Below are 20,500 nucleotides of genomic sequence, written 5' to 3' on the forward strand. Positions count from 1 at the left end.
AAATTTGTTCTTTTTGCTGAAAATGTAACTTTTCCATTTTTGAATGAAAATTTATATTTTTTTTTTAGTTAAAAATTTGATTATTTCTTGAGAAATTTATCTATTTTCTTGCAAATTCTTTTTTTTTTAAATTAATTTTTATAGTTGAAAATTCGTCTGTTTGGAAAAATTGCAACTGTGTGGTTAAAAATTGATCTTCTTTGGTTGAGGATTCAAGTATTTTGTTAAAAATTTGACCTTTTTTGTTAAATTAAACTATTTTTTATTTAAAATTAAAATCCTTTTTGGTTGAAATATATATTATTACGTAATTGGTTACAAGCTCAGCATTATTCATTGAATGAAAATTTATATTTTCAATTTTTGGTTAAAAAATTATCTTTTTTATTTCAAAATTCATATTTTCGGATTAAAAATTCAACTGATGTACAACAAATTCGTCTTTTGGCTTAAAAGTTCCACATTTCAATAATCTCTCTCTTTTTTATATACTTTGTTGAAAATTTGTTCTTTTTGCTGAAAATGTAACTTTTCCATTTTTGAATGAAAATTTATATTTTTTTTTAGTTGAAAATTTGATTATTTCTTGAGAAATTTATCTATTTTCTTGCAAATTCTTTTTTTTTTTAATTAATTTTTATAGTTAAAAATTCGTCTTTTTGGAAAAAATGCAAATGTCTGGTTAAAAATCGATCTTCTTTGGTTGAAGATTCACCTATTTTGTTAAAAATTCGACCTTTTTTGTTAAATTAAACTATTTTTTATTTAAAATTAAAATCCTTTTTGGTTGAAATATATATTATTACGTAATTTGTTACAAATTCATCATTATTCATTGAATGAAAATTTAAATTTTCAATTTTTGGTTAAAAAATTATCTTTTTTATTTCAAAATTCATATTTTCGGATTAAAAATTCAACTGATGTACAAGAAATTCTTCTTTTGGCTTAAAAGTTCCACAATTGAATAATCTCTCTCTTTTTTATGTACTTTGTTGAATATTTGTTCTTTTTGCTGAATATGTAACTTTTCCATTTTTGAATGAAAATTTATATTTTTTTAGTTGAAAATTCGATTATTTGTTGGGAAATTTATCCATTTTCTTGCAAATTCTTTTTTTTTAGAAAATTAATTTTTATAATTGAAAATTCGTCTTTTTGGAAACAATGCAACTGTCTGGTTAAAAATTGATCTTCGTTGGTTGAGGATTCAACTATTTTGTCACAAATTCGACCTTTTGGTTGAATTGAACTGTTTTTTATTTAAAATTAAAATCATTTTTGGGTGAAATATATGTTATTACCTAATTTGTTGAAAATTCATCATTATTTGTTGAAAACTGAAATCCTTGAAGATTGAACAACTTCAATAAACAATATTTTTTTAAGGAAATATCTTTTTACTTGTAAATTCATATCTTTCTTTGAAAATCGTGCTTCTTGTTCAAAATTAATGCCTTTACATTAAAATTGAAGTATTCCACTTGAAAATTCATATTTTAATTAAAAATTAATCTTGTATAATTGAAAATTCAACTACTTGTGTAAAAGTTGAACTTCTTTGCTTAAAAATTCATCGCTTTGGTTAAAAATTTAAATCTTTTGTTCAAAATTTGTTGTTTTTTATAGATTAAAATGTAAATTTTCAATTTTTGGTTAAAATTGATCTTTTTTATGCAGAAATTTATATTTTCGGATTGAAAATTCAACTGATGTACAAAAAATTCGTCTTTTGTCTTGAAAGTTCCACAATTGAATAATTCCTCTCTTTGTGCTCTACTTTATTGAAAATATGTTGTTTTTACTGAAAATGTAACTTTTCCTTTTTTGAATGAAATTTCATCTTTTTATGGTAGAAAATTTAGGCATTTGTTTGAAAATTAATTTTTATAGTTTAAAATTCGTCTTTTTGGAAAAAAATATGAATTAAACTGTTTTTTATTTTAAATTAAAATCCTTTTTGGTTTAAATATATACTATTACCTAATTTGTTAAATATTCATCATTATTTGTTGAAAACTGAAATCCGTGAAGGTTGAACAACTTTATTAAACAATCTTTTTTTAACGCTAATATCTTTTTAGTTGTGAATTCATAACTTTCTTTGAAAATCGTGCTTCTTGTTGAAAATTAATGCTTTTAAATTCTAATTGAAGTATTCCAGTTGAAAATTTATAATTTAATTAAAAATTAATCTTGTTTAACTGAAAATTCAACTACTTGTGTAAAAGTTGAACTTCTTTGCTTAAAAGTTCATCGCTTTGGTTAAAAATTTTAATATTTTGTTCAAAATTCGTTTTTTTTTCAGATAAAAATGTAAATTTTCCATTTTTGGTTGAAAAATTATCTTTTTTTATGTTGAAATTTATATTTTCGAATTGAAAATTCAACTGATGTACAAAAAATTCGTCTTTTGACTTGAAATTTCCACAAGTGAATAATTCCTCTCTTTTAGATCTACTTTCTTGAAAATTTGTTGCTTTTACTGAAAATGTAACTTTTCCACTTTTGAATGAAAATTTATCTTTATTTGTTGGAATATCTATTTTGTTGCAAATTCTTTTTTTTTAGAAAATTAAATTTTGTAGTTGAAAATTCGTCTTTTTGGAAAAAATTGAAACTGGTTAAAAATTGATCTTATTTGGTTGAGGATTCAACTATTTTGTTAAAAATTCGACTTTTCTGGTTGAATTGAACTGTTTTTTATTTAAAATTAAAATCCTTTTTGGTTTAAATATATACTATTGCCTAATTTCTTGAAAATGTATCTTTACTTCATGAAAACTGAACTCCTTAGAGGTTGAACAACTTTACTAAAAAGTAACTTTTTGTTGAGAATTTATCTTTTTAGTTGAAAATTCATATCTTTCTTTGGAAATTCATGTCCTTTATTCTGATTAAAAATTAATGTTTTTAACTGAAAATTTAAGTATTTAATTTGGACATTCATCATTTAATTGTTGAAAATTGAAATTGTTTAATTAAAAATTCAACTACTTATGTAAAAAATGAACATCTTTGTTTAGAAAAGTTATAAATTTAACTATTTTGTTCAAAATTAGTTTTTTTTCTAAATAATTGTAAATTTTCAATTTATGGTTGAAAAATAATCTTTCTTATTTTAAAATTCATATTTTCGGATTGAAAATTCAACTGACGTACTGAAAATTCGTCTTTTGGTTCCATAATTTGAATAACAATTTTTCTTTCGGCACTGAAAAATCTTAATTGGTGGAAAATTCCTAATTTCAGCTAATAATTCCTCTCTTTGGAGGAAAATTTATTATTGTTGTTGAAAATACATTGTTTTTATTGAAAATTTAACTTTTACATTATTTAATGAAAATTTATCTTTTTTTAGTTAAAACTTAAGGTATTCGTTTGAAAATTTATTATTTTGTTGCAAATTCTTCTTTTTTGGTAGGAAATTAATTTTTATAGTTGAAAATTCGTCTCTTTTGAGAGAAATTTCATCTTTTTTGTGGTTGAAATATCAACTATTACATATTTTCATGAAAATTCGACAGTTTTGGTTCAATTCAACTGTTTTTTATTCACAATTTAAACCTTTTTTCGTTGCAATATTTACTATTACATTTTTTGTAGAAAAATCATCTTTTTATGTTGAAAATATGGCTGCTTGGAGGTTAAACAACTTTTCTAAACAATATTTTGTTGTTGAAAATTTATTATAGTAGTTGAAAATTCGTTTTTTTTTTAAATTTGAAAATTTATGTTTTTAGCTGAAAACTTAACTATTGCAATTGAAGATTTATGATTTAATTCGTTTGATTATTTTTTTTTTCAAATCATTTTTTTAAAATGAAAATTTAACTGCTGCATTTTTTGTATTAAAATTAATGTTTTCTGATGTAAAATTCAACTCTTGTGCAGCAAATTCGTATTTTGGTTTAAAAGTTCCACAATTTGGATACAATTTTTTTTCTTTTTGACTAAAAATGCTTCATTTGTGCAAAATTCGTATTTTTGGTTGTGAAATTCCTGATTTTAGTTAAATATATGTCTTTGGCTGAAAATTGGACTATTTGGTTGAAAATTAATTTGTTTAAATAAAAATTTACGTTTTCATTTTTGGTTGAAAATGTATTTTTTTAGTTGACAAATCAACTATAACTATTTGTTTGAAAACTCTTCTTTTTGGTAAACAAAATCATTTTCTTGGTTGAAAATTCGTCTTTTCAGTTTTAAAGTTAAATCTCTTTTGATAAAAACGTAAGCTTTTTTCTTATTAAAATAACAACTTTGAACTATTTTGTTGAAAATTCGATTTTTTTTGTTTGTTCAAAATTCAACTCTCTTCTAAAAATTCAATTATTTTGTTGAAAATGCAACTGTTCTTGCTTGAAATGTAATCTTTTTTGTTTGAAAATTCGAGTATTTAGTTAAAAATTCATCTGTGCAAATCTAAAATTAAACAATTTGGTAAAAGATTGAACTATATTTTTGAAGTCACCTTTTTTAGTTAAAAATCCATCTATTTTGTTGAAAATGCATCCTTTTAGATTGAATTCATCTTTTATGGTAGGAAAGTTTTTTTGGTTGAAACAAATAAATTAAAAATTTGTAAATGATAATCTAAAATTGTTTTATTCCGTGCTTTTGTTCTGTCAGGGAAAATGAAAAATTGGACAAGGACAAATCAGGGAATTTTTAAAATGAAGTTTTGCGACCACCCTGGATAGAATATAAATATCCAAAAAAAGATTTTATACCCTTTAAAATTTGTAATTTGTACCTTTATTCGCGCCAGTTGTGACCACATTGAGGGTTGCAACATTTGTAGAATGTTGTCATTGGTTCGTCAGCAGATCGGGTTTGAATTTGCATAAAATATGCACGATCGTGCGAACACTTTGGACAGCGTTCTGCGGTAGAATCGACGTTTTCCCAGGCAGCACTGCCTCCCAGAACGTCATCAACTTCTTTCAGTTTTGGGTAGGCTCGGTCGCTAATTTTCCTTGAGATGTTGAATATGTAGGGACAGGAGTTGCAGGAGAATCGAAGGCGTTCAGAGCTTTCAATGCGTATTCGGTTTGAACAGTTAGGACAGAAGAGTAACATATTTCAAGAAATTGTCTTAAAATCACAAACTTCCGTAAACTATCTGTAACCAAAATAATCTATCGATTTATATGTTTAACTTCCTTAAAATCTAAAAAAATTATCCTAATTTTATAAATAGAGGGTTTATCATTTAAATAAAATTAATAAGGAAACGCGAAACAAAAATATGAAGCATATTAAACATTAAAGACTTTAAAACAGTTCAAGTTAAATTAAAAAAAATGCAAATGAGTTCTCCAATCTTTAAGAAAATTCCATTAATTCAGTGAAACTGCAGTGAGCATGGAGGAAATTAGACTAATTTATAAAAAGGCATGAAAATTAAAGTGATCTGAAAAAAATCAATTGAATTGAATAAAAATGGCTGCAAAAACTATTTTTGAAAATGTTTTCAAAGGTTTGAAACATGACATTCAAATATTATAAAGTCTCATGAAATTTTATGAAACGAGATATTTCCTAAAATCCTGGAAAATTAATTAAAATACCTTGAGAGCTTTTAAAATCCTATAAAATTATTTAAATCCCCGGAGATCTTATAAAACCCTTTGGGATATTTTTAAATCTTCTGAAATTATTCTTTTAAAATATCCTACAATATTTTTAATCCTTTAAAATTCCATTAAAAAAAATACGAAATTCCTTGAAAACTTTTTAAATATCTTGAGATATTTATAATCCTTTATAATCTCTCGAAATACTTTGAAACATTTTGAAGCATCTGCAAATTCCTCAACATTTTTTCAAATACCCTCAAATCTTTATAATCCTTCGGAAACCCTTGACCAATTATTAAAAAATATTTAAAATTCTTTGGGAACTTTTTAATTCTCTAAGCAACTTATAATTGTTTTTAATCATTTGAAATACTTCCAAACCTTTTGAAGTTTCTGACCAATTTTTAAAGTACCCTGAAATCTATTCAAATTATTGAAATCTACTGAAAATTCATCGGAATTTAAAATTTATGGTAATAGCTTGGAATATTTGAAAATATGTGGAATAATAATAATGGCAATCAGATATAACATGAGAACCCAAATGACGAAAATTAGCCCTATTAAAATTAAAGGTCAAAGCATCGACAACTGTAATTTGGTGATCGTGAATTCTCTTTTTTTAAAGCTCCTTCGGCTTTAATTTTATGAAATCCATCACTTCTTGTCTTTGTATTTTCCCCACATTTGGGCACAGACCTAATAAAATTAAAGGTCAAATAATTGACAACTGTAATTTGGTGATTGTGAATTCTTTTTTTTAAAGCTCCTTCGGCTTTAATTTTATGAAATCCATCACTTCTTGTCTTTGTATTTTCCCCACATTTGGGCACAGACCTAATAAAATTAAAGTTCAAAGAATTGACAACTGTAATTTGGTGATTGTGAATTCTTTTTTGTTGAACCTCCTGCGGCTTTAATCTTACAAAATCCATCAATTCACGTGAAAAAATTATTTGAAATCCATTAAAATATTATAAAATTAAACGACCTCTGATATTTTTGGAATTCTGGAAAATTTATTAAAGTACCTTAAGACCTTTTAGAACCCCTTACAATGATTGAAATACTCGGAAATCTTATTAAGTCCTATAAAATCATCCCATATTTTTGGTATTTTAGAAAAATCTTTAAAACCCCATGAACATTTTTTTTACTCCATAAACTCATTTAAATCCTCAGAAATTCCTTAAAAACTTTGAAATATCTTCAAAATGCTTTGTAATCTTTTAAAATAGATTTAAATATTTCAAATCCTTTGAAACTTTTTGAAGCTCTTTAAAATTCCTTGGAAGTTTTAAAAATACACTAGAATCTTTAAATGCCTTTGGAATACCTTTTGGAAACGCATAAAAAACCCTAAATGATTCATAATCGTTTGAATCCTTGAAACTTTTTAAAGCTCTTGTAAATTCCTAGGAAATTATAAAAAATAACCTTGAAATATTTTTAAATCGTTGGAATCCTACGAAATCCCTCAATTCAATCAAAATATTATAAAATTACATGAAATCTGATAATCCCTGTCATATATTTTTTTAAAACCCTTGAAATCTCTTAACATACCCTAAAATCGTACAGGGCTATAAAATCTTTCTATTTTTTCCGAAATTTTGTAAAAGCCTATGAAAATGTTATTAAATTCTCTGAAATCATTCAAATACTTGAAAATTTTGAAATCACTAAAAAAAAGTCTTCGAATCATTTAAAATACTCTAAAATATTTCAAATCCTTAGAAATTCCATTAAATTACAGAAATAAATTGAAAATTTCTTGAAATCTTTTAAAATACCCTAAATATTTCAAAACCTTTAAAATATTTTGAAATCCCTTGACATTTTTTAAAGTTCTTGACAATTCCTTGGAATTTTAAAAAATACCCTTAAACCTTAAAAAGTCTTAAAAATCTTTGATTATACCTTGAAATATTTGAAATCCTATGACATTCTTTCGTTTTTGTAAATAAATTCTTTAAACTCCATTAAACGATTATAAAATCCCATGAAATTCGAATCTTTTAAAAGACTACATTTTTTTCAAATCCTTTATAATGTTTCAAAAGCCTTTCAAACTTTTTGAAAATTTCTTGAATCATTCAAATATTTTGCAACTCCTTCAAATAATTAAAATCTGTTAAAAATTGCTTGTAATATTTTTAAATAACCTACAATATTTCGAATCTTGTATAATCTTTTTAAAATTTCATGGAAGCTTTTTAAATACCTTAACATATTTATAATCTTTTATAATCTTTCGAAATCCTTTTAAACTCGTTAAAACTCATACAAATTCCTTGGAAGTTTTCAAAATATCCTAAAACCTTTCAAACCTTTTTAAAAAATTTCAAATGATTGAAATATACTAAAAAATTCTTGGAAACTTTTAAAATACCCTAAGATATTTTAAATACTTTGGAATTCCTATAAATTATTTATTTATCTAAATATTAGTAAGTAATTAGTGACTGAAATCTATTGAAAATTTCTTGAAATCTTTTAAACTTGGCTAAAATATTAAAAATCCTTGCTAAATTCCTTGGATGATTTAAAAATACTCTAAAATCCTTTGAAATCCCTTCAAATAATTGATTTATTTGAATATAAATAAGTAATTAGTGATTTAAATCTATCAAAACTTCCTTGAAATTTTTTTTAATACCGTATAATATTTCAAATTTTTTTAAGTCATTTAAAATCCCTTGAAATTTTTTAAAACTCTTTGCAGTTCGTTGGAAATTTTAAAAATACCCTAAAATTTTTTTAACCTTTGTAAGACCTTCTAAAGATTAAAATCTGTTAAAAATTCCTTGGAATATTTTAAAGTGTCCTAAAATATTCCAAATATCCTTAGAAAACCTTTAAACTTTTTTAATCTCTTTCAAATTTCTTGAACGTCTTAATAATATTCTAAAATCCTTCAAATCCTTTGAAATCCATTCAAATTATTTTTTTGAATATTATTAATCAGTGATATTTAAATCTATCAAAAATTCCTTGGAATTTTTTTAAATACCCTACAATATTTCAAATTTTTAAAAGTCTTTTGCAATCCCTTCAAACCTTTTATATCTTCAAAGAAGTTTTTGAATAACCCTAAAAGATTTAAAAAGAATTCAAGAAACTTCAGAATTACTGTCCTAAATTCAGTGGTGGTTAACCCATGGGTTAATTTCAAGGTTAATTTGTTGAAAGAAAAGTGATTAGTATAATATATATTTTTTCAATTGACTGAAAAGTGATTTGAGAAAAAAAGTAGCTAAAAGTGACTGAGTGTTAGTCTCGGATTATCATAAACAGTTACTTAAATAAGTGTTCCTTAAAAAAATTCCCCGACTTTTACTTTAGTGAAAAAAAAAACGTTTGCAAATAAAATCCAGGAAAACAGGGATCACTTATATCTCAATTTCTTTTAGGGTCCAAACATTGGGCATATGTTTTCTCTTTTTATCTAATTACAACGGATTAATTAAGTAATTGCGTTAAAAAGTGCGTAAAAATCCAACTTACCAAAAAAGTGTATCTTTAATTTGTAAATGCAGTTTTACACATGTTGCAGGACATTTCACTATAGCGAAATATTTACATTTCACTAATAAACTCGAGGTATATTTAATAAATAAATTTACGACACGGTATTGCAGTTGAAATTGAAAATCGACATTGCAACTATGTTGACGTTGTCAGCACGCGTATCACATGTTTTTATAGGTTATGTTATGATGAAATTCATCTAGCTTCGCGCTTCATACATTATAGACATTCATGAAACAAAACCTAATTACTTTAAACATTATTTTAAACTTTTATTCGTTTTCAAATGTATTTTACATTGTTCGATTGTCTCTATTTCATTTAAAGGCTTAGAAAATATCTAAAATTGCTCAAATCCTATATTCCAAAAATTCAAATTTTCCCAGTATTTTGTCAGCGCTCCTATTGGCTCCATAACCGGAAGTAGAATTCAGATGTTTTCACTCTCGAACTCGAATTTTTGTTGCATCCAACTTCCGTTTTGTTATACTCAATATTTTGTAGTTGCATGTTTTTTACGAGTTATGTAGTAAGTTGTGATATGCAAAAGTTACGCGTAAAGTTTAAGAATATTATTATTGGAGTCGAGCGTGTCAACAAATGTAACATTTCGTGAGCACAGACTCGTGATGGTGAATGTTCGATAAAAAACGAAAAAACGATTTCAAACTTACTTAACCTCAAAGACCGGGCACAATGTTTCAGGGGTAAGGAAATTTATGCCAATATTTCTACAATAGTGACTTTAAAATTATATTGTACAATGCAAAAAGATAATTTTGGAGATACATTAATGAGTTGTTTAAAATTCAGTGCAATTCTATACGTGTATTGCAGAGAATTGTGCTTACCTGTGCTTTAATTGTTAAGAAACAATGGAGGTTTTAATAATAAACTCAGTCAGCTGTTAATTCTAATAACTAATCCAATATCAAATTTTATTTTCACTCATTACACAAAAAAGTAAAAGGAACTGCATGAAACCAGTCTGCGTTATTGATTTTATTTTTTAAATATTACTTCTTATTCTCGAATTCTCATAACCCCAATTTATAGAATGTTCAGTGTGGCCACTCGACCGAGAATTTTATGAGACCGGAAGAAACCGGGATCAGTTAAATTTTTGTCTATTTCAATTATGATATCATTCAGTTTACAATGCGTAATTCGAAAATCTTTCACTTGGAAATTTCCCTTTTAGATTTTAATTTTTAAGCCAACATTTTTCATTTAAAGAATTTATAAATGCTTTTAAAACCATTTTAGTTGATGTAAAATAAATATAAATTATGATTTTTAAAAGTGAACTGTGCATTCAGAATTAACTAGTGAACAATAATTGATTTCATAAGACGATTCGGAATCAGATTTAAAAACATTTTTGTGAATAATTCGAGCCAGGTTAAAATACAATGAATAGTGTAATAGTCGAATTCTTGACTAAAAAAGATACATTTTTTACCAAAAAGGGACAAGTTAATTTTCATTAAGAAAATTTATTAAAAAAGAAAACACAAATTTTCAACTTTAGACATGAATTTTCTACTAAAATTATGAATTTTCCACGAAAAATACGGATTTTAGATGTATAAGTTTTTATCTATAAACGAGGGGTCCCTCAATCGAATTTTTGGTCCCTGGATTATAGGAAATTCATTAAAGAAAATCCTTATATGGAAAAAAGTATTAGGATAACTAGCATTGGAATAAATAACACTTAAAACTTTACACAGAAAAAATTTGTGAATTCCCTGGATATCTTAAAAAATACTTAAAAAATTAATTAAAGTCCATATGGAAACAATCCTAAAAAATGTTTAAAATAATAAGAGGTCCCATAAATTTCAATCTCGCTTAATCTTCTCTCCTTGAATTGTTGAAATTCGTGGAAATCACTTAAAATCCATTGAATATAAATTAAATTGAACCTTATTAAAGTTCTCTAGAAAAAATGCGAAAATCACTAGAAAATTTTTGAAATCGTTGGTAAATTTAATCAAATACTTTAGATCTTAAACTTTTTAATTCAAGTTTCCCTTGGAAATTTTTGGAAATCTTACGAAATACTTTAAATTCCTTGATATCTTTAAAAAACGTAAAAATCCTCTAAAATGGCTTGAAATGTTTCGAAATTCCTTCAAATCTGTGGAAACATTTTTAATCTCTCAAAAACAAGAGTATCGATAAATAATACTTGAAATATAAAAAAAAAAAAAAATTTATTCTCTATTCCTCTGCATTTTCCCTTCTTTGGAAAATTCCCCTATTGCTCCTTTTCCAAAAATTGTTGAATTTTTTCATCCCATTGTGTAAATGAAATTCTCCGTTCAAATTTCTATGGAAAAATATATATTTGTGGATAATTTTAATATCTTCCTGTATAGGTGATTTAGGAAAAAAAAAGGAAAACGGAATTATGCGCTGATTTTTTTATTCACATTTTTCTTGTTTCTAAATTTTTTTAATAATAGTTGAATTTTGTAACTCAAATATATCAGTAGAGTATTTGAAATTATATTTTTTAAATTGAGTAATTAACTTTTTATTTTTAAGGTTTAATTGTAAAAAAACGAATTTTCTGCAAAACAGTTTAATTTTGTACCAAATAGTAATTGAATTTTTGAACCACAAAGACGGGTTTTCTACAAAACAGTTCAGTTTTAACCCGAAGAATGTGAATTTTCAATAAAAACTTAATTTTTAACAAAAAAGTTAATTTTTAATGAATTTATTGCATTTTCAACAAATTTTTTTTTATTAAAATCGTAAAACTTGAACTAAAAAAATTGACTTTTAAGAAAGCAGTTTAAATTTTAACCAAGAAGTTGAATTTTGAACCAAAAATGTAATAGTTGATATTTTAACAAAAAAAAAACAGTTTGGTTTAACCGACAAAAATTAATATTCAACAAAATACTTAAATCCTTAACCAAAACAGATTAATTTCCTACCAATAGTTGCATTTTTTACTAAAAAATTGATATTCTACCAAAAAAAAGAAGAATTTTTAACAAAATACATAAATTTCACACAAAATAGGGAAATTTGCTGCGAAATTTTTTTATTTTCTTTAAAAATGGTGAATATTCAACAAAATGTTCATTTTAAATTGAAACAGATTAATTTTTAACGACCTATTTGCATTCTAACAAAAAAGGTGAATTTTATACAGAAAGAGATTATTTTTTAAACCAAAAAGATGAATGATCAGCAGGCAGACATTTTTTGTATCAAAGGCAGAAAAAAAATCTATAAAATTGTCGAATTTTCAAGCTAAAAACACGAATTTTCAACGAAACAGTTGAATTTTCAATAGTAGACTTTTTATCCCAAAAGAATGAAAATTTTGAAAATATTTTTTTCTTGATTTGTGGCACTATTTACACAATTTTTATCTCTGAAAGGGGCTCAAATTAATGTTAAAAACTTTGAATTTTAAGCTCGAAAAAACAAAAAATATGAAAGTATTTTATTCGTTATAATTTGTTGTGAATCTTAAAAAAAATTTGTTACATTTGGCCTTGATTATCTAAAAAATAACCAAAAAAATTAACATTTCTGACTATTTGGTGAAAAGTTTTCAAATTTCATCAAGAAAAAAATTCCCAGGATACAGCTTTATGGATTTTTTGAGCAAGTAGTTTTGAGAATCACTCAATATTTTCCGAAAATGTATTTCATATTTTATTCAAATGTGTCAAAATTATGTAACTTTTGAAAATAGTAATGAGGCGCCATATGTACTTTAGTGAAAGTTTCGAGATCTACCTCCAACCATACATTTTGTAACAAAACAATTGATTTTTCTTAAAAATTGAAGATCTTTGGACGAAAAGCATACAAAAATACGAGTTGTTGAGTATTTCATAAGGCGCCATTTTGAATTTTAAATTTTGACTCATACATTACGAAATATGTTGTTTTTTTTGTAGAAAAATAATGTAACATTTTAATTGACTCCTGAAAAGTTTTTACCGTGAACAAATAATAAGTTTGAAAAAAACTTGGACGGCCATCTTGATTTTTTTTTAAACTTCTGAATTTAATTGTAATCACGTGCTTTCTAATAAATAAATCTGCCTTTTGTAATAATTCCCGAGATTTTGTTACTGATTACAGAAATTGTAATTTTTGTTAAAATTTAGGATTCGCCATTTTGTAATTTTCCAACAACAAATTTGTGTAGATATATTTTTTCAACATAGTCTGAAGATCACAATTGTTCAGAGCCAAAGGATTCCGATGAAATATAAAAAAATTAACTGCATTTGAAATTTTACGGTACTTTTCCTCATCTTAATTTCGTGATAAACTTTGAGTGCTTTGGGCTACATGTTAACCCTCTCAGCCTATACGGGGTCTATTTAACCCGGACGATATTTTCGGTTCGCTATATACTTGTTTCAGTTTTATGAAAATATTGATAGTAATATGTTGAATGCATCTGATCAATTCTATAATATAGTATTCATTTTGTGAGACTTTCAGCTATAGTTTGAGAAATGAAAAATCCCGATTCGTTAATATGAACCAGAGATACTGAAGTTTAGGCTGAGAGGGTTAATATTAACCTACTTCGCTCAAATTTAGTGGGGATAATTTTTTTGGTCATTCAAATAAAATAGGCGGGTGAGACCAAAGAAATTTAAGAAAGAAAATCCAGCAAGAGTAAATAAGAACCACTCTATTATCCAGTTGTTATTCTCATGTTTTCATTTAGGAACTTTATTTCCAGGTGCAAAACCTTGTGTCTCGCAACTTTGCGACCACAGTCACAAGTGTACTCAAGATGCATCGGCTCAATGTCAAAATCCGAAGTGATAAAGCGAAGAAACGAGATATTCGATGAAGAGAAGAAGAGGCAGAGAGCAAATGTTGGTAGAATCGAGAAGATAGAAGTAAAATACTTATCTCCCCAAACCGAAGCCACACTGGTGATGAACAAAAACCTCTCAACACCACACGATTGCACCAAACACATATCGGAAGGTGTATCTTCAGTTGCAGCTTTAGCCATGGTCGATGGTAAGCCCTGGGATGTGAACAGACCTTTGGTCAACGACTGTGAGTTAAAAATTTTATCCATGAATACTCCCGAGACGCCCGCAGTAAACAACGCTTTCTGGCGAACTTGCTCGCTCATTCTTGGTTGTGTGGCGGAATCCGCCTTCAAAGACAACATCCAAGTTCACCTGCACAGCTTCGTGTATCCGGTCATCAGATCCGGTAGTTTCACCTACGACGTTCACATAGATCTTCCAAATTGGAAGCCGACGCGCTCTGAATTGCAGGCCATATCTGCTCTTTTTGTCAAAGTCGTTCAAAAACAATTGCTTTGCGAGCGATTACAAGTTCCGCTGAGCGTGGCTTTGGACATTTTCAAGGAAAATCCGTTCAAATCGAAGCAAATACCGGACATTGCGAGCAAGAATGGCAGCTCGGTTGTTCTTTATCGGATAGGCGATCACATAGATATTAGCAAAGGTCCGATGGTGGGCAATACTGGCATAATTGGCCGGTGCACCGTAACCGCGATTCACAAATTGGAGTCCGAGGATAGCGATCGTCTTTATCGATTTCAAGGTGTCGCGATACCCAGGGGTATTCTAATGAATCACTTTGCGTATGGACTTCTGGAGGAACGAGCCAAGAAGCTGAACCGGATTATGTGGTTACCTCAGTCGCTAGGAGATGAGGATTCTGGAGATGAGTTAAAGGCTCACGTCTCGCAATAATTAAGTTTCTTTAAGTAACATTGTGTAAATAAAACTCGAGTACAGTCGACCATGGAGTGTTTATTAGCGATGACCTTGGATACAGCGTCTCTACGACATTTTTCAAAGTCCCAGGCTCCGAGATTTAGAGATGCCGAGTTCAGTCTTTCAAGGGCTCATTTGTTTTAGGGTAAACATGGGTATTTTCGACACCCTTCTAGTGAACGACACTGCAATGAAAATGCTTTTATTAAAATTTCAGAGATATAAAATAGATACTTGTAAATTAATTCTATTATACATGTAATTTATATTTCAATATTTATTCAGTACAAAAATACTCGATTTATATTCATTAAATAACATTTTTGTTGTCACCTACAGGACATGTTGACACTATACAAACTAGTAATGTTAATTTGAAAGTCTTCTGAAAGAAAAAAAGGTATTTCTTATTTTGTGGGACTTTCAGAGGTCAGATGATTATGTTTTGAAATATAATAAAATAAATATTAGTCTCAAATTTGAGTAGATTGAATATATTTAAAATATTTTTATCTTACCTTCAAAACAAGTGAAATATCTCAGTGATCGACACCCAACAAAAGGAAGTATTAAGTAAATTATACTCATTTTTCATTGATGTGCATGTTTCTATGATTTCTAGTTGGCTTCTTCATTCCTAGGACATTGCCTCCTAAGAGTCTTTCATGTTCAATATCTTTTTCATTGATTTGGATTTCCGAACCTCAAAAATCAATCACCGACATCCCGGAATCCTTTTGACAAATTCGTGAATTGATGAAATGAACAGAACTGCACAATAAAGAAGGTATTTTCGCCAAAAACTTCGTCTTTTCTTTTAAAAACATCCGTAATTATACAAAATGATATTACTTATTATCTAAAGCAACTAAATTGCATAATATTTTTTACAACTAACTTTCTAATTTCTTTTAAATTCAAAATCAACACCGGTGTCTCTCACTGAAAAAATGGTGTCGTTCACTGAATTTGAATAAATTATTTAAAAATAAATATACCAGTAGTGTGACAAAGAATAATTATATTACTGGATACTATCTAAAAAGGGAAAAAATCTGCCCTATCAAATGAATTCATCTTTGTTACTAAACAATAAGCACATAAATTAATATTCTCCTTTTCCTAAAAATATTTTTTTAAGGTGCCGGTAATACCCCTATTTACTCGAATTTGGATTTTTCAGTTTGCACTTGAACTTTTGATCATTAAAAGCAATCACGAAAAGCTTTATTCTCCCGTAAATAATCAGGAAGTACAAGCACTCTTTAACATCGACTAATAATTTAAAAATAAAAATATAGACTATACGAGAATGTATAGCAATCAACGTCTATCATTTAAGAATCACTATCACCACGCAATGCAATTCTTTGGACATTTTTTAATTTCCTAAAAAACTTATAATCCTTTATAATCTTTTGAAATACTTCCAAACTTTTGACAAATTTTAAAAAATACCCTCGAATTCTTACAATCCTTCGGAAAGTTTAAAAAAATTATTAAAATCTATTAAAAGTTCCTTGGAAAATTTTTAATCCTTTATAATCTTTTGAAATACTTCCAAGCATTTTAAAAGTTTTTAACAAATTGTTAAAATAACCTTAAATCTTTCAATCCTTGGGAAAGCCTTGAGAATTGATTAAAATATATTAAAAATTCCTTGGAAAATTTTTTATTCCCGAAAAAACGTATAACCCTTAGAATCTTTTGACATACTTCCAAGCATTTTAAAAGTTTTTAACAAATTGTTAAAATACCCTAAAATTTTACAATCCCTCGTAAAGCCTTAAAAAATTATTAAAATATTTTAAAAATTCCTTGTAAAATTTGTAATTCCCTAAAAGAACTTATAATCCTTTATAATCTTTTGAAATGTTTCAGAGTCTTAAAGTTTTTGACAAATTTTTAAAAATACCCTAAAACATTAACAATCCTTCGGAAAGCCTTGAAAAATTATTAAATTATATTAAAAATTCCTCGGAAACTTATTAATTCCCTAAAACAACTTATAATCCTTTATAATCTTTTGAAATGTTTCAGAGTCTTTTAAAATTTTTGACAATTTTTTAAAATACCTTAAAATCCTTTGAAGCCCCTTGAAAAATTATTAAAAATTCTTTGGAAACTTTTTAATTCCCTGAACAACTTATAATCCTTTATAATCTTTTGAAATGTTTCAGTCTTTTAAAGTTTTTGACAATTTTTTAAAAATACCCTAAAATATTAACAATCCTTCGGAAAGCCGTGAAAAATTATTAAATTATATTAAAAATTCCTTGGAAACTTTTTGATTCCCTAGAAAACTTATAATCCTTTATAATCTTTTGAAATACTTCCAAGCCTTTAAAAAGTTTTTGACAAATTTTTAAAATACCTTAAAATCCTTACAATCCTTCGAAAACCCTTGAAAAATTATTAAACTATATTAAAAATTCGTTGGAAACTTTTTAATTCCCTAAAAAACTTATAATCCTTTATAATGTTTTGAAATACTTCCAAGCCTTTTAAAGATTTTTAAAATACCCTGAAATCCTTTGAAATCTTCAATTTATTGAAATCTACTGAAAATTCTTCGGAATCTTTTAAAATACGCGAAAATATTTAAAATCCTTTAATCTATTAAAAATTCATTGGATTTTTAAAAATACCCTTAAATCTTTTAAATCTTTGGTAGTAGCTTGAAACATTTGAAAATCTTTGAAATTTTACGAAATCCCTCAATTCTTGTGAAAAAATTATTTGAAATCCATTAAAATATTCTAAAATTAAATGACCTCTGATATTTTTGAAATCCTGGAAAATTTATTAAAATACCGTAAGAACTTTTAAAAAACCCTTGAAATGTTTAAAATCCTCGGAAATCTTATAAAGTATCTTGGAATCTTTTAAAATATCCTCAAGTGTTATAGGTCCTATAAAATCGAACCATTTTTTTCCTGAAATTCTAGGAAAATATCTAAAAACCAATGAACATTTTTTTAAATTCCATAAACTAATTTAAATCTTCAGAAATTTCCCAAAAAAATTTTAATATCTTCAAAATACCTTGTAATCTTTAAAAAAAGATTTAAATATTTCAAATCCTTTGGACATTTGTAATCCCTTGAAACTTTTTAAAGCTCTTTCATATTCCATGGAAGTTTTAAAAAATACCCTGGAATCTTTAAAATGCCTTTGGAATATTTTTTGGAACCCGATAAAAAAACCTTAAATGATTTCTTATCGTTTAATTCCTTGAAACTTTTTAAAGCTCTTGTAAATTCCTAAAGAAAATAATCAAAAATATCCTCAAATATTTAAAATTCGATAAAGTCATTGGAAATACCTTGAAATACTTTTAAATCGTTGGAATTCTATGAAATTCCTCAATTCAATTACATTATTATAAAATTATTTAAAATTATATGAAATCTGATAATCCCTACCACTCTGGAAAATTGGTCAAAATACCCTGAGAGCTTTTAAAATCCTTTAAATCATTAAAATATTTTTTAAACCCCTTGAAATCTTTTACCATACCTTAAAATAGTAAAAATCCTATAAAATCTTTCTATTTGTTCCGAAATTTGGTAAAAGTCCATGAAAATTTTATTAAATTCTCTAAAATGATTCAAATACTTGGAAATTGTAAAATTACTAGAAAAAGTCTTACAAACATTTAAAATTGAGTGTAAAAAATATAACTATATGCGGTTCGACGAGCCGCACAACTTTCATGAAGAAACTTTTTTCATTAAATTGATAGTTTTTTTACTTAAAATTAAAAACCGGAAATTTTCTTTGTACCAAATTCAATGAAGTTTTAAACTAAACATGCGAAAACTCCGCTTATTTTCGACGAAATGATCTCGTTTTTTTCTCCAAATAGAAACACTCCTTCTGATGCCATTTATGTTTTGAAAGTAGATTTCCTTTTCATATTTGGAACATAAAAATTATTGCAAATCATGACTGTCAGGAATCGTTTCCTCAGACTTTGACTGACAAAAGTATGCAGGGAAGTTTCGCAGACAGACAACTTCCAGTGGCAAAGTTGTTCTTTGATGTTTTATGATTTTTAATTTTTGTAACTGAGAAACAATACATAAACAAATAAAGCGAAAAATTGGCTATTTCGGTTTTGTGTATTTTTATCTCAAGAAAAAATACAGAAAAAGACTTAGCTGGAAGTATAGAAAGTCAATGAAAGTCAATTCACAATTCACAATGAACTATAGAATACGGATAAAGTATTATTCTCAATATGTCACCACCATAAGTCTGTTTTATAGGGTCATGAAAATACTCCATAACTGAAAAAATGAGCTTTGAGATTTTTGGGTGCTAATTAGTATTTGTTTAGGTTTTTTTAAATGCACATTGTTGCGAATATATTAAATACTACTTTATACTCATAATAAGATGCTTACAAAAATTGTTTAAACAATTTATCATTGTTTTCAGAATTTTTCTCTTAGAATAGAGATGGAAAGTTGCGGTTTTTTCAAAACTTTTCCACTTTTTTTCCAATTTTCAAGTAAATTTAGTTGATACTCAATTATTGATAACAAAAACAATTGTTTAAATAATGTATTATTATTATTGTTAATAATATTCAATTTCAATAATGGCAGAAAGTTACGATTTTATCTGAATTTTAAAAATTTGTCAACAAATTTAAAAATACTTGAAAGTATTTCAAAAGATTATAAAGGATTATAAGTTTTTTAGGGAATTAACATTTTTCCAAGGAATTTTTAATATATTTTAATAATTTCTCAAGGCTTTCCGAAGGATTGAAAGATTTTAAGGTATTTTACCAATTTGTTAAGAACTTTTAAAATGCTTAGAAGTATTTCAAAAGATTATAAAGGATTATAAATTTTTTAGGGAATTAACAATTTTCCAAGGAATTTTTATTATATTTTAATAATTCTCAAGGATTTTCCGAAGGATTGAAAGATTTTAAGGTATTTTAACAATTTGTTAAAAACTTTTGAAATGCTTGGAAGTATTTCAAAAGATTATAAAGGATTATAAGTTTTTTAGGGAATTAACAATTTTCCAAGGAATTTTTAATATATTTTAATAATTTCTCAAGGCTTTCCGAAGGATTGAAAGATTTTAAGGTATTTTACCAATTTGTTAAGAACTTTTAAAATGCTTAGAAGTATTTCAAAAGATTATAAAGGATTATAATTTTTTATGGAATTAAAAGTTTTCCAAGGAATTTTTAATATATTTTAATAAATTCTCAAGGATTTTCCGAAGGATTGAAAGATTTTAAGGTATTTTAACAATTTGTTAAAAACTTTTAAAATGCTTAGAAGTATTTCAAAAGATTATAAAGGATTATCAGTTTTTTATGGAATTAAAAGTTTTCCAAGGAATTTTTAATATATTTTAATAATTTCTCAAGTCTTTCCGAAGGATTGAAAGATTTTCGGGTATTTTAACAATTTGTTAAAAACTTTTGAAATGCTTGGAAGTATTTCAAAAGATTATAATGGATTATAAGTTTTTTAGGGAATTAACAATTTTCCAAGCAATTTTTAATATATTTTAATAATTTCTCAAGTCTTTCCGAAGGATTGAAAGATTTTCGGGTATTTTAAAAATTTGTTAAAAACTTTTAAAATGCTTGGAAGT

The 20,500-nt window shown here is 26.1% G+C and overlaps 2 protein-coding genes across 3 annotated transcripts in view; one reads left to right on the top strand and one right to left on the bottom strand.

Annotated features, from left to right (window-relative positions):
• LOC117171966 (DNA-directed RNA polymerase III subunit RPC10) overlaps nucleotides 1-9,276 on the bottom strand; it is a 10,753-nt gene extending 1,477 nt beyond the window's left edge. Inside the window, exons 1-2 of one of the 2 annotated variants that reach the window (XM_033359660.1) lie at nucleotides 9,090-9,276; nucleotides 4,757-5,125 (exon numbers count right to left, since the gene is read on the bottom strand). In XM_033359660.1, coding sequence (XP_033215551.1) covers nucleotides 4,759-5,082 — 324 coding nt within the window. In that variant the 5' untranslated portion in view covers nucleotides 5,083-5,125; nucleotides 9,090-9,276 and the 3' untranslated portion in view covers nucleotides 4,757-4,758. Of the gene's footprint in view, nucleotides 1-4,756; nucleotides 5,142-9,089 lie in introns of both variants that reach the window. The other variant, XM_033359661.1, reaches the window with a different exon arrangement.
• A 313-nt stretch (nucleotides 9,277-9,589) lies between these two features.
• Nucleotides 9,590-15,635, top strand: LOC117171870 (39S ribosomal protein L39, mitochondrial). Its single transcript, XM_033359507.1, has 2 exons — nucleotides 9,590-9,820; nucleotides 13,849-15,635. The coding sequence occupies exons 1-2, from the start codon at nucleotides 9,810-9,812 to the stop codon at nucleotides 14,846-14,848; spliced, it is 1,011 nt and encodes a 336-aa protein (XP_033215398.1). The 5' UTR covers nucleotides 9,590-9,809; the 3' UTR covers nucleotides 14,849-15,635.
• The last annotated feature ends 4,865 nt before the right edge of the window (nucleotides 15,636-20,500 follow it).

Source organism: Belonocnema kinseyi, chromosome 4, assembly GCF_010883055.1.
Source record: "Belonocnema kinseyi isolate 2016_QV_RU_SX_M_011 chromosome 4, B_treatae_v1, whole genome shotgun sequence".
NCBI classification, from domain to species: Eukaryota; Metazoa; Arthropoda; class Insecta; order Hymenoptera; family Cynipidae; genus Belonocnema; species Belonocnema kinseyi.